Here is a 13,962-nt window from a genome sequence, read left to right on the forward strand (position 1 = left end):
GTCGCAAGTTGAAGATCAAGTCTGATGTTACCCCGTGAAGATCAGTTGTGGGTTGATCGTGACCTATTGGTACCAATTCAACGCAACGAAAAATTTTCGTCTAAGACTTTTTCTGAATCAGAACGCCTTTCAAACTAAGGTTCCACCTATTCCAATAGTACCATTCCCAAAATACCTGAGAAAACATACTAAAAAGTGTCAATACAAGGGTTGGTGAGTTCACAAAGTTTCGAAATGCAAATTTAAAACAACTTTCCTTTTTAAAATATTTAAGCAAGATTCCGTCCCACAATAAACTTCCCTTTCTAAAGCTTTTATAAATCCTTCCCTTGGAATTCTCGTGAGAAATTCCTTGGATTATTTTATAAAGTTATATAAGTCTTTTCCCATGAATTCTTGAAAGGCATCCCCAAAATAATTATAATTGGAATACTTTGTAAATCATTCTCTAAGAATATTTGTGCAAAAATCCTGACACTCCTATCAAAATGAGTTTTCCTTTATATCATAGGCAAATTATATACCAAAATTTTCCGATTAAGACCCTTAGGCAAGTTTACTACATGAAACTTCCTTTTGCAAACAAAGGCAAATATCATAAAAAACCAATATACTTTCTTGTTTTCTCACAAAAGTCCATTAACATAACTTTTGAATATTAAAGTCCCGTTACTTGTTAATTTTTGAACAAAACTAAGATTATTTAAAAGAAAAAAACATAACTTTACATCACAATATGTCCGGTTGGTTTGCATACGTGGTCATTATTAAACACCAAAAACTCAGACTTTTAGTCAAAACTATATTATTTACATCTATAACTAATTCATCTTACTATAAGATTTTGTTAATCAGACCAAACTCACTTTCATGTTCAACGCATTAAAAAAATTATGACAAATAATTGTGGTTGAATTGGCTTCAATTATCACCAACAATGGCAACTTCTCCATCGACATGGCACTTTGTCGATCAACATTCAGACCCGTATGAGCTCTTTATTCGTCTTAAACAGATGTACAAAATATATTTTCTGTTTACGATTTGCTTTCAATTTCTTGCTACCATTTCATCACAGAGAAACTACAGACTCTTAGCAAATTCTTGCCATCAATTTATACGATTTCATTCTCGTGGAATCTTCACTACATGAACTATGACTTGTAGTTTCTTTTGAGTCAAGGTTTGAGACAAACAAAGAAGAAGATTGAAGGCAACCTATCAAGAATCTATAAGCCATTTCATTTACTTTTTTCCTCCATTTCCATTTCCTAGGTATAGATAACTTAGTCAAAGTGAAACTAGATGCCAAACTAAACATTTTTTCATCCTTAACAAATGGCCACGTATGCAAACTCATCGGACACACCGGTTTCTAGTTTTGATTTTCAAAAAACTCTCAGTTTTGTTCAAAATTAACATGTAAAAGGACTTTAAATTCAAAAGTTGGGTTAAGAGACCTTTGTGAGAAAAACAAGAAAATATATTCGTTTTTTTATGGTATTTGCCCTAGAAACAAAGGCAAAGTTAAGCGCAGATTCCCTTTATTAACTTTTAGACAAAAACCTTTTCCCGATTTCCTTAAAAACGAAATCATCAAATATCACACATTTGACAAACTTGATAACCCTAGACCAACGTGTGACATCATAACTAGCTAAGTATACGATATATATTATACTACCAAAACTCCATATCAAAATGAAACATAACCTTCTCCCCAAAATTTCCTTTCCAAATATATTCTCACGTCTTTTTTCCACCAGCGCGGCTAGTCACAAGAGTGGGTTGTCAACCCGATAGATCTATACCATGTGCCCTAGACCGAGTCTAATGATTGTGCTGGCAGGGAATACTCTGGAAAACATCCTCGAAAGGATAAAATAACACCTTACTCAAGGCCAACATAGGTTACACCTTTTCGTTGTTCAATTATCATGTCTATTATAAAACAAACGTGTTTTCCTCCAGTACATAAATAAAACCTTATTTAAAATGGGGTTGTGAAAACTCACTAAGTAAAACATAGTATATTCACTATAACTTAATATGAGCATGTTTCTTCCCCACAAGTTAAAAACAGTAAAATGGGGCTGCGAAACTCACCTAGAAATCCTCGTGCATAGCTTGCAATTCGAGTCCAATACTTGGACTAACCGACCTCCTTCGTCAGAAAATAGTTTTTCCCAAAAACTTGTGTAGAGGTCATCAAACCCCCGATATTCACATGCATGGATAGAAAACTTCAAAACGAGCTCGCTGGAATTTGGTCGAAATGTCACCGAAGTTGCTAGATATTCTCAACTGCTCCAAATTAGAGAAAATATACCTCACCATAGTGTTCAGAATTTCAAACTTAGTGGGAAAGGGGTATACTTCGCTGAAAAACGGCTACCGAAAACTTGCCGGAAAAAGTCACCGGACCACCACCGGACCATTGCCAGAGATTAGCCGGATTCTTGTTTTGGAGAGAGAAGTAAGAAAGAGTTGGGAGGTAGATAGAGAGAGATGTGAGAAAATGAATAAGGATGAAAGAATGGGGAAGGGGTATTTATGGGTGATTATTGGGTTGTGGGCTTGGGCTTATGGGGTAGGCTCATAGAGTAGCTTGTTGCTCAATATCTCGTACACTACTCTGTTTCAGCCTGTTCTCGCATCAAAATTCTTGTTTTCTCAAGCAGATTATAATGCAAATTATTTTATAACTAGTGGTATTCCCAGCGCTCCGCGCGGGCTTTCGGTCGGTATCAGTTTGGTTTAGTTCGTCAAAGTATATGTATGATTCCGGCACTCAATATAGCAAGCAAAGATACATGCACGTCTGGAAAACCAAAAAAAATACTATAGCTTATTGGGATACGTCAGAAAAACCATATTAACAAATACTCCACCATTAACGATGTTCTTCAGACGGCAGCGGTTTAGTTCGTCATGGTAAAGAACAACTATACAGACACGTTCGAATTACACTTTTATCGAATAAAAGACAAAATATAAGCATGTCGTAAAGGTATATCGTTTAAGAAAAAAGAAATGCTTAAAAGCAATATAAATAATAATAACAATAATAATAAAATAGTTGAATACTAAAAAGAAAGAAATAAATGTAACAATCATTGTTCATGTAGTTCAATCTTATTATAGTATATAAAGTCGAATTTATATCGAAAAGCATTAGAAAGTTGAGGGGGCAAAAAAAATTTAAGGAATCAAATGTAACTACCATACACTGTCCGGTAAACAAATGCTAACCAAATAAGGAAAAAAACTTAAAACAAAAACTAATAAAAAAGAATCCAAAAATTTATTGTAAAAAAATAAATAAATAAAATCACTCACATAAAGGACAAAAGAAAGGTACTATTCATCAACTTGTTATGAATTAATATATATAAAGAATATGAAATAGTTGTTTTTATACTCAAAATAATAATATTTTTGCCAAGATAGGATTAAACGTCGCGCGCACTCACGTTGCATGTTTAAACTGCGTAGGTTGATTCGCTTGCAGATTCTTATCGTTGCAACGCACTGAAAGTTATTGTATCTTATAAAAAATACTTTTTCAATAACACATAACTATTTATTATGATTAACCCACGAATTCTTGGTATCCCATGCACGGTGTCGCTTACATGTGCGCTCGGAAACATTGCGTTAGAGATGAGATTTTTTCCCCAAATACCCGTACCCGTACGGTACCCATACACACTCATATCGATTTTGGGTATTCAGTACGTGTATCGGCACTTTGTTTTATTGATTTCGGTATTCGGTACTTTTAGTATTGATACAGGTAAAAATGGTACAAGCACCGAATTTAATTATGAATGAATTTGTTATTAACTTTTATTTTTTTATTATGGTATACGTAACGATTTTACCTATTTGGTACCCGTATTGTATTACTATTCGTACCGATTTTACATTATTAGTACATGTACTTTAATGATACTCGTACCAGTTTTACCTATTTAGTACCCATATGAGTGATTAAAAGATACAAAAAAAAAACAAAATTGTACCAAATCGGGTATTGATTAAAAGATAGAAAAAAAAATTGTACTAAATCGGGTATTGTACCGAAATACAGATACCAATTCTTGTACCGTACCATAATGACCGGTACGGTATTCGGTGCCCAGTTTTGTTCAAATTCAGTACGGGTACTGTACCGATCTCATCCCTGCACTGCATATCGCCTGCGCTTGCATGAATCTAACGCCCAAAGACCAAAACTCCTTCCATCATTACGCATAAATTAATTATTCAAATAATATACATGAGAAAATCATGAGCGTATAACTTGTCTGACATCGGCCCGTTTAACAGTTCAAACATGTACCAGTAACTCTTAAAACCACTAGACGTGTTTTACAACTTACGAAACGGGATTCTTAGTCTTTAAAAGACTTAGGGGTTGTTTGATGACTTCTGAATGGTTTAAGTGCTGAATCAGTAAGAGGTCTGAATCATTAAGTGCTAAACCAGTAAGATGTCTGAACCATTAAGAGCCAGTATAATGCTTAACCGTTCAGAGGCAAATGTCTGACCAATTCAGATTAGAGGTCTTAATCATTCAGACTCAGTATAATACCTAACCATTCAGAGGCAAATGTCTGAACCATTCAGACATCTGCTCGCGAAACAAACAGTCTGAACCATTAAGTGTTGTACTAGTAAGAGGTCTGAACCATTAAAAAACTCGTTAAGAGGTAAACAAACAGCCCCTTAGTTACTTAAAACAAGCCAAAAATACATTATATCATCTAGATTAAGTTTATGTTATGATCCGAAATTTATCCGATTCTTGCCTGGTGTCTGTCTGATAACAAAAGTACTTTCCTGTTTTATTGTTTCTGTTGAAGTAGACTTGCTAAACTGTACTTTGATTTTGTCCTTGTTGCATGCTTGATGTTGTTGGTCTTGAACTTTGTAGTTTTGCTTTATGTTGTTGCTATTGAACTAGGGTGGACATATAGTACAAGTAATCTATGCTTAGGCCTAGGGGCTTCAAGAATATAGGGCCCCAACTTAAAAGAAAATTAATATGCTAACTATAAATGTTAGTGTAAACTTATTGTTTTAGATTTGTTTGATTTCTTATACAAGTAAACCGCTCTCTGTTATAGCTGTGCTCTTCTTGCTTGGTTCCAAGTATGGATAAAGAAGTATCGTTTGTAACAATCAAAGAAGGAAAAGGGCCCCAAGATTTTATTTCGCCTTGAACCTCCAAAAAGGTTGGAACGGCCCTGTATTGAACTATGTGGTTTTGCTGTATGCATGCTGCTCTTCTGGTTTTGTACCTGTTGAAGCTTTAAAATACAAGCTTAGTAGTAAAGTATTGCTAATTGGCAGGATTGCAAATGATGGAGACAACATGTTGCATAGCTCAACTTCTATTTGAGTCAAATTCCACATTGAGAGAAGCTCAATGACTAGATAGCTACACAAGACCAACATTGAAATCACGTTGTGTTTTATCTCTAACTAGTCAAATCAGTGGCAGACTTATAGTGTTAATAGGGGTAGCACGGGCTACTCTTCAACCCCGTCTTCGTAGTGTAAAAATACCCCTTAACTCCATTTCCGTAGTGTAAAAATACCCCTCAACTCTGTTTCTGTTATATAAAGGATACCCCTGATCCTTAAAAAAAACTAGGATACCCCTAACTTTTTAGGCTAGTTCCGCCACTAAGTCAGATGGGTGATGTTTTATCCGTCTCTCATAGAATTAAACGGGTTAACAGAAACAAAATGTATTATCAATTCATAGAACCTCTTATATTATTAACTAGTAAAATTCCTAGAAGCAAATAAAATGGTTCATTAACTAGACAAACATTGCAAAAATGTAATAAAAAACATAACATCAAATACATCAATATCAGTATCACTCACTTTAAACCTGAACCAAATACATATAAATGAACATAAAAACAAATCATAGAACCCAAAAAGAGTTTCAGTTACTCAACATTAACAGCAGTCTTGCTTCCAGCCAAATGATGAAGAAGCACACCCGCCGCAACGCTAACATTCAAACTTTCAACCGCAACAAAAGACTGAGGGTCTACATCTTCTAACCCTGCACTCAAATGTACCGGAATATTCCCAGGAATTTTAACTAATTGAGTACAAGACCGCTCAACCAGCGGTCGCAAACCCGTGCCCTCGCTCCCCAACACAAGGATTGTGGGCGCACCGGTCACCACCTCGTTTATATCCACGGCTCGTGAAGAAACCGAACCACCGAGAACCCTCCAACCGTTTTCAGCTGAAGAAACCAAAAACTGCATCATGTTCTTACACGAACGAAGCTCGGTTAGCTCAAGTGAACCGGCACTCGCTTTACTTACAACCCCACTAAGCGGTGCGGAATTCTTTGCACAAAGTACAACCCCCGATGCACCGAAAAAGTATGCCGACCGGATAATCGCACCCAGGTTTTGTGGGTCCATAACTTCATCTAACGCCAACCAAAGTCCGGCTCCTTCGTTTTCCACTACGCGATCCAGTTGACGTATGTTCACCATTTCCAACGGTGAAGCGTCGAGAACCAAACCCTGATGCGGTCGGTTATCCGCAAACATGTTAAGATCGTGTTTTGATATCTCTTTCGTTGTCAGTCCTATTTTATCGGCAAGCTTCAAGACTTTTTCGAACGCTTTCTTGTCCTTTTTCTTTTTATTGTTTCCGGTTAAATCAATACCTTCTTGAACATACAAAACATAAAACTCTCTTCGGTTCGCTGATAACGCAGCTAACACAGGACCGACACCATACACGCATTCACCTATCATTTTCGGTACGCTAGATTCGCTAGCTTCTTTCCATACTTTCCTGCCCCAATTATCTTGCCGGTTAAATCTATCGTTGCGTTCCACACCCGCAACCTTATCAAACCTATCGAACCGCTCTTGAACCTTATACCACTTCGGGTTATCCGTTTCTTCACTTTCGATATCCGATTCATCATCCGATACATTCCTTCTTTCTCGATACGCACTCCGTTCATCAAATCGCCTACCCCTTCCGTTACTCTCAACACCATTTCTCGAAAACTTTTCCGCCGATTCTTCCCAAGAAGACCGATTAACTTTTCTCGGCGCCAACTCATCTTCCGAGACCTTACTTTGTTTAAAATCCTTTCTCCTAACCTTCTCCCTACCACTTTTCGTAAACCGCTCAGCCGATTCCCCCCACGAAGATCGTCTCGTTACCGATTTTTCAACCTCTTTTACTTCACCATCTTTATTTCTAGCTAACCAAGGAAGAGACTTCACAGACTCACTACCTTCAACCGCTTTACGCGAATACGAAAAAGTCGAAAAATTTCTACGTTTTAAGTAAACCCCATTTGAAAAGCATTCATCTTTCTTCCCAACATGTTGATTTATACCAACTGAACCTAATAACTGACAATACTCTTGTGTGTTTTCAATGAATCCAATTGGGCTAGTTCTAAATGTTCTAACCCTAGAACAGCAAATGGGTTTTCCCCGATTTGAAGTGGGTAGCAATTGTGAGGGTTTAGGGTTTATGTAGAGCTTTAAAAGGCATTTGGGTTGTTGCGAAGAGGCTCTAACAATTGGGATTGCATGACACTTTGTGAAATTACAGTACATGTTAACAGCAGCAATTAAACGAGCTATACACAGAGGATGAGATTAACCTGATTGAAGAAGAGTGACGAGTCTTCTACTCTGGGGTTGTGAGGATTTGGGCTCAATCTGAATCCGCCATGAATGGGTCTTCGAAATAGCTTCGTAAGGATAAGTTGCGCGGTATGTCACTGTTACGGTGTGTTCCCGAGTTAAAAATCCCTCCCCTTCCCTCCCCTCCCCTCCCCTCCCCTCCATGTCTTTCCAAATTGGAAAGACTATTTTCAGGCAAAAAAAACCCCATTTTCCCTCCCCTCCCCCTGTTAAGTGGATCTCTGGAACACCATTTTCCCTCCCCTCCCCTCCCCTCCCCCTGTTAAGTAGATCTCTGGAACACAGTGTTAGGGTTTATTCAACCAATCCGTAAAGAGGGTTGATACGACCGAAACCCGACACGAAAAAACAGGTGTGGGTTGACTAGCACGACTCATTTAAATAAATATAAGTTGGGCTCGGATTGACCTGTTAACCCGTTAAATATATAGGAAAAAAAAGTATTTTTTTTTTCAGTTTCTGCTTTACATGGTTACTTATAATATTAGTTTTGAGACATTATATTTTTTACTTGTTACACTCATATCCACCATTAAATATGTTATTGATACCCTGCTTAAAACCAAACAACGCGTGTATAATTCGTAAACTTGTATGGCTCGTTAAAAATACGAGTTAAACGGGTCGTGTTTGGAGTGACCTGAATTTATATGTTTGCGGGTTAGGGTGGAAATATTTGACCCGAATAATAATATGGGTCGGTTTGGGTTGAATATATCAATCCACCAACACGCAACTCGTCAACTCATCAATCCAACTCGATTGACACCCCTAGTATCAAATTCTCTTTATTCAGCCCGTTATGAAAACTATGATTTTTTCTTCTACTTATACTCACCATCAGCATATTTAAAACAGAGATAAGCTTTAAAGAAGAGTAAATTGCTATTTTAGTCCTTGAGTTTTGTCCAAATTTGCCAGTTTAGTCCAAATAGTTTTTTTTGTGCATCTGGGTCCTGACTTTTACATTTTGTTGCCATTTTGATCACTTTGCCTAACTCCATCCAAAAACTCCATCTTTAACCAGGGGTATTTTGGGGATTTTCATTTTAAATGTTTTTAATTGCCATTTTGATCCAATTCAAAAAATCAAAAAAAATCCAAAAAATAAAAAAAAATTCCAAAAAATAATAAAAATTCTAAATGATTGAAAATTGATTTAAATGCACAAGGCATAAATATTTTTATTAACTTGGGATATTTATAAGATATAAACTTGTGAACGAATTACATGCACTCATATCTCTGGTGGCCCGGGATCTGCTGTCCGGGCTAGAGATTAAATGACACACCACATTAAAGAGTTATACACGTCGGGTGTACGCCTACACCCCGTGCTCTGGTCGTGGCCATCTCGTAAGATAATGCCAAGGATATCCGGGACACGGTCAATAACCCCCCAAAGCCTTTAAGTAAGACAAGACTGTTTAAACGAAGTCGCACAAGCTATTCAAGACTGTACACCCATAAGGCGCAGGACTTGTGCGCCCGATCAAGCGGTATTTTAAATACCGTACCCCAAGCCCGTATAGGGAAATTAAGTCAAAATGTATTTACCTGAGCAAGTATAAGTCACAATCGGTAAGTGTGGTAGCTTTTACTGGGCCTCCTAATCTGGAACAAAGGTTTATAATTAACCTATTAGATTCCTAACGGGTCTTTTATTTAAACCTAAGCTTTGACCGGTTAGCTTTAAGAGTGATACGGTTTACGCATGATTAAGCGAAAGACCGGATAGAATGTGATTTAGACCCGACAAGTTTGAATACTTGTATAATATGGGTATACTAAATACATTCTGGATTTTGAGACAAAAATGATAACGTTTGACCCGTTTCGGTCAATTTACGCAAACTAGTTACGTAAACCGAACCGAACGCAATAAGGGCGATACGGGTAGAAAAATGATTCAAATGCAAGTTCCCTGATATAATATGCTTAAAATATGATATTATATCAGTAAGTTATGTTCTATATTGCCCGGAATAATTTTAAACTCATTTTATGCCTTAGAAGGGCATTTTGGTCATTTAAAAGATACTAAAAGAGTAAAATTAGGAATCTGAGTTTCGGGTCTGGTTCAAACAGTAAATATACTTAATATAACATATTATATCAGTAGGGTATGACCCATATATCAAATTTATCATTTAAACCAAACTATGCACCGTAGGGGTATTTTAGTAATTTCACAAGGGCTAAAATGCCAAAACTGGAAATCTGAGTTCATATACTTATACTTACTGTTATTATATGAAAATATGCTAAACAAGTAGGTATAAGTCTTATATGTTTAAAAATGGGTATAACGCTTACTATGCGCTTAAAATGCTAAAAATGCGATTTAAGGGCGTTTTCGGGTTTTCACGATAAATCTGAGATTTTTATATTTCCAGAATACTTAAAATAATTTATTTAACTTATAAAATCAGTAGAAAAAGGTTTCGGGTCAAAAGAATGTGTAAAACTCATTTTATGGCTTAAACGGTCAAAACCGACATAACCCGAAATAACTAGGCGATCTAGGATCCGTTCAGCCAAAAATTAATTAAAAATCATCAAAATTCCCAGAATATTATAACACATCAGTTGGTAAAAAGTTTTGTACCAAAACGTGGCCAGAAATGGGTTATACGCGAAAAGGACCGTTTATGTAAATTTATAATATAGTTTTACGCTAATGGCCATAACTCACAATCTGGACCATCAACTGATCCGAAATTTTCGGTGCAAGTTTATATATTAGAAATAAAGATTTCTACTCTTTCACTTTTCCAAAAATCACGTTTTATATCAAAAAGGGCAAAATAGTCGACTTTATACATAAATCGGAAACATGCATTCGAATCGGCTAAGCATAGACTTAATCAACAAAAATTCCAGAAAGTTTAACCAAAATAAAATGGTCAAAAATGCTTTCCAATACAGATCTCGAACATGCATGTGCGAATCCGAATCGATAGTCTACGAGATGATCGTTTTACAAGACTTTCGGTTCCGATTCGTGTCTATACTATATATTGTCGAGTTGATGATGGTAAAACACATTCTTATATGTATTATAAGTTATTTATGATGATCAATCAGATTGCATGTCTAATATATTAACATTCAAGCTTATTTTTGCAAAAATCGCTTCTGTTGACTTTTTAGAAACATGTTTGACTCGACAATTAGCATGCATATAGTGGGATTCAGATAGTACCCTTTAGAGGGTTTGTTTCCCACATAAATACCAACATATATCAGGTTTCAATTCGAGAAATGACTGAAAGAAATCCGTTTAATCAGAAAGTCAAAGCTTAAGAACAAACAGTTTGACTTTTAGCAATAATCAAAGTAAGAACGGATTAGAGAACGAATTGGAAGCTTACAGAGGTCCTATAGGTGCTTAGTGAACACTAAAAATCGGCCTTGTTGATCAGATTAGCTCCAGGAAGTCTGCCTTGAAGGTTCTTGCAAATGAGAGCTTCTTGGTCAATTGCAAATGTCCAAGAATGAGATGAAAATCTGATTTAAAGCTGGAAATCCATGGTTACTGCTTGCCTAGCCATGCATGGCATTTGATTGGAGCAAAAGGAGGCGAGAACCAGCTGTTTATCACTCAAATTCGGACCCAATTCGACCCAATTCGCATTTTCTGTCGCTGGCAGCCCCACGCGGCCCGCTTGGGTCAGACCAGGCGGGTCGCCTGACCCCTGATCAGCCAAACTTGCTTTCATTTTGGCAGCTTTAGTCCCTGAACTTGCGCGCGATGTTTCGGCTGCTTAATATGACCCGTAAACCCCCAAACTTGGTTTTTAAGAACCTTGGGACATTTACCAACATGGTAATGTCCTCGGATAACTTTGCGCTCAACCGAAAAGCCATGAAATTCGACGTTGACGCATTTAGTCCCTTAAGTACGGTTTTGGCCATAACTTTCTCATACGTTGACGAAACTTCATGAAATTTTAACCACATATTCTAGTGAGTATATTTTAGCTTCTCAAAGCTTCGGGTCTGCCAAAAGTTCACTCAGAGGTATAAATTAAACATGTTGACACTTTTAGCCCCTATAGTTGAAATACTTCACTTTTGTGCAATTTCCGCGTCGTATGATCCATGAACCATCCGTTTAAGGTTATGAACATTATGTAGGGTTATCATAGAGCCTATTTATCCATTGTTGACACTTTGGACCCTTACGTTCCATAGTTTTCACTGTTTGTCACTTTTAGTCCCTCTAAAGTATGTTTTCACATAACGGAACCTTATGACACGTGTCAAGACATTATTGGACGAATTTTTTTTTCGAGGTGTTACATCCTCACCCCCTTAAAAGAAATCTCGACCCCGAGATTTATTCAAACAAATGGGGATATTTTTCCTTCATCGTGGATTCCACTTCCCACGTATATTCGGGACCTCTACGGGCATCCCACTTGACCTTAACAATAGGCACGTGCTTCCTTCGAAGCTTCTTTACCTGTCGATCCTCAATCGACAAAGGTTTTTCTATGAATTTCAAACTTTCGTCTATGTGTATATCTGTATGCGGTATAACCAGTGATTCGTCAGCGAAACACTTCTTCAAATTACAGATGTGGAACACATTATGAATAGCGCTAAGCTCTTCAGGCAAGTTTAACTTATAAGCAACTGACCCGATATGTTCGATAACCTCGAAAGGTCCTATGTATCTTGGGCTTAGCTTGCCTTTCTTTCCAAATCGCATTACACCTTTCCAAGGTGATACCTTAAGCAACACTTTATCACCTACATCGAAGTGAAAGTCTTTGCGCTTAGGATCCGCATAACTTTTCTGCCTATCCCTGGCAGCTTTCAAACGATCACGGATCTGAACGATCTTGTCTGTCGTCTCGAAGACGATATCTGGTCCAGACAACTGGACGTCCCCAACTTCTGCCCAACAAATGGGCGATCTACACTTTCTACCGTATAGGGCCTCAAAAGGCGCAGTCTTTATGCTGGAATGGTAGCTATTGTTGTAGGAGAATTCAATCAGTGGTAGGTTCTTATCCCAACTACCACCTAAGTCGATCGCACATGCACGAAGCATGTCCTCCAAAGTTTGAATCGTACGCTCACTCTGACCATCAGTCTGAGGATGATAGGCCGTACTAAAATTCAAACGAGTGCCCAACGATTGTTGGAAACTCTTCCAAAAATGCGACGTATACCTCGTATCTTTATCAGAGATAATAGATACAGGTATACCATGCAATGCTACAATCTTATCGACGTATAATTGGGCTAACATATCTGAGCTATACGTCTCCTTGATGGGTAGAAAATGAGCTGACTTAGTCAGTCTATCTACTATGACCCATATGGTATCATTCCCCTTTTTCGTCTTTGGCAACTTGGTGATAAAATCCATTGTCACCATTTCCCATTTCCACTTGGGAATTTCAGGTTGCTGAAGCAAACCTGACGGCTTCTGATGCTCAGCCTTGACTTGCGCACAAGTCAAACATTTGGCCACATACTCGGCTACGGACTTTTTCAAACCAATCCACCAGTAGTTGGATTTCAAATCCTGGTACATCTTATCAGCTCCAGGATGAACGGAATATTTAGAGCTGTGGGCTTCCTGGAGGATAACATCCCGCAGTCCTCCATATACTGGAACCCATATTCGTCCGTTTAGTCGTAGCATTCCATCTTTGTCGTAGGATAACTGCTCCTCAGTTACTCCTAATTTTTCTTCAGGATAGTTAGCTTCCAGCACAGCCTCCTTCTGTGCAGCTAACACCCTTTCATTCAAATTATTTCTTATTTCAATGCGCTTGGCATTGATTCTGATCGGTTTAACCCTTTCTTTTCTGCTTAAGGCGTCGGCAACCACATTAGCCTTGCCTGGATGGTATCTTATTTCGCAATCATAATCATTTAAAGTTTCCATCCATCGCCTTTGTCGCATGTTCAATTCCTTCTGATTGAACAAGTGCTGAAGACTCTTGTGATCCGAATAAATTATACACTTGGTTCCATACAAGTAGTGTCTCCATAGCTTCAAAGCAAATACAACCGCACCCAGTTCCAAATCGTGGGTGGTGTAGTTTTTCTCGTGCACCTTGAGCTGTCGAGAAGCGTAGGCAATGACCTTGCCTTTCTGCATGAGTACACAGCCCATGCCAGTATGTGATGCGTCACAGTACACCACAAATTCCTCTATACCATCGGGCAATGTCAACACTGGCGCATTGCTCAGCTCCTTCTTCAGAATATCGAAGGATTC

The 13,962-nt window shown here is 37.7% G+C and overlaps 1 protein-coding gene across 1 annotated transcript; it reads right to left on the bottom strand.

Annotated features, from left to right (window-relative positions):
• Window positions 1-5,769: 5,769 nt before the first annotated feature.
• LOC110908797 (uncharacterized tRNA/rRNA methyltransferase slr0955) lies at window positions 5,770-7,803 on the bottom strand. The gene has a single exon (XM_022153778.2). The coding sequence runs from the start codon at window positions 7,626-7,628 to the stop codon at window positions 5,970-5,972; it is 1,659 nt and encodes a 552-aa protein (XP_022009470.1). The 5' UTR covers window positions 7,629-7,803; the 3' UTR covers window positions 5,770-5,969.
• Between the last annotated feature and the right edge of the window lie 6,159 nt (window positions 7,804-13,962).

Source organism: Helianthus annuus, chromosome 10 (genome assembly GCF_002127325.2).
Source record: "Helianthus annuus cultivar XRQ/B chromosome 10, HanXRQr2.0-SUNRISE, whole genome shotgun sequence".
NCBI classification, from domain to species: Eukaryota; Viridiplantae; Streptophyta; class Magnoliopsida; order Asterales; family Asteraceae; genus Helianthus; species Helianthus annuus.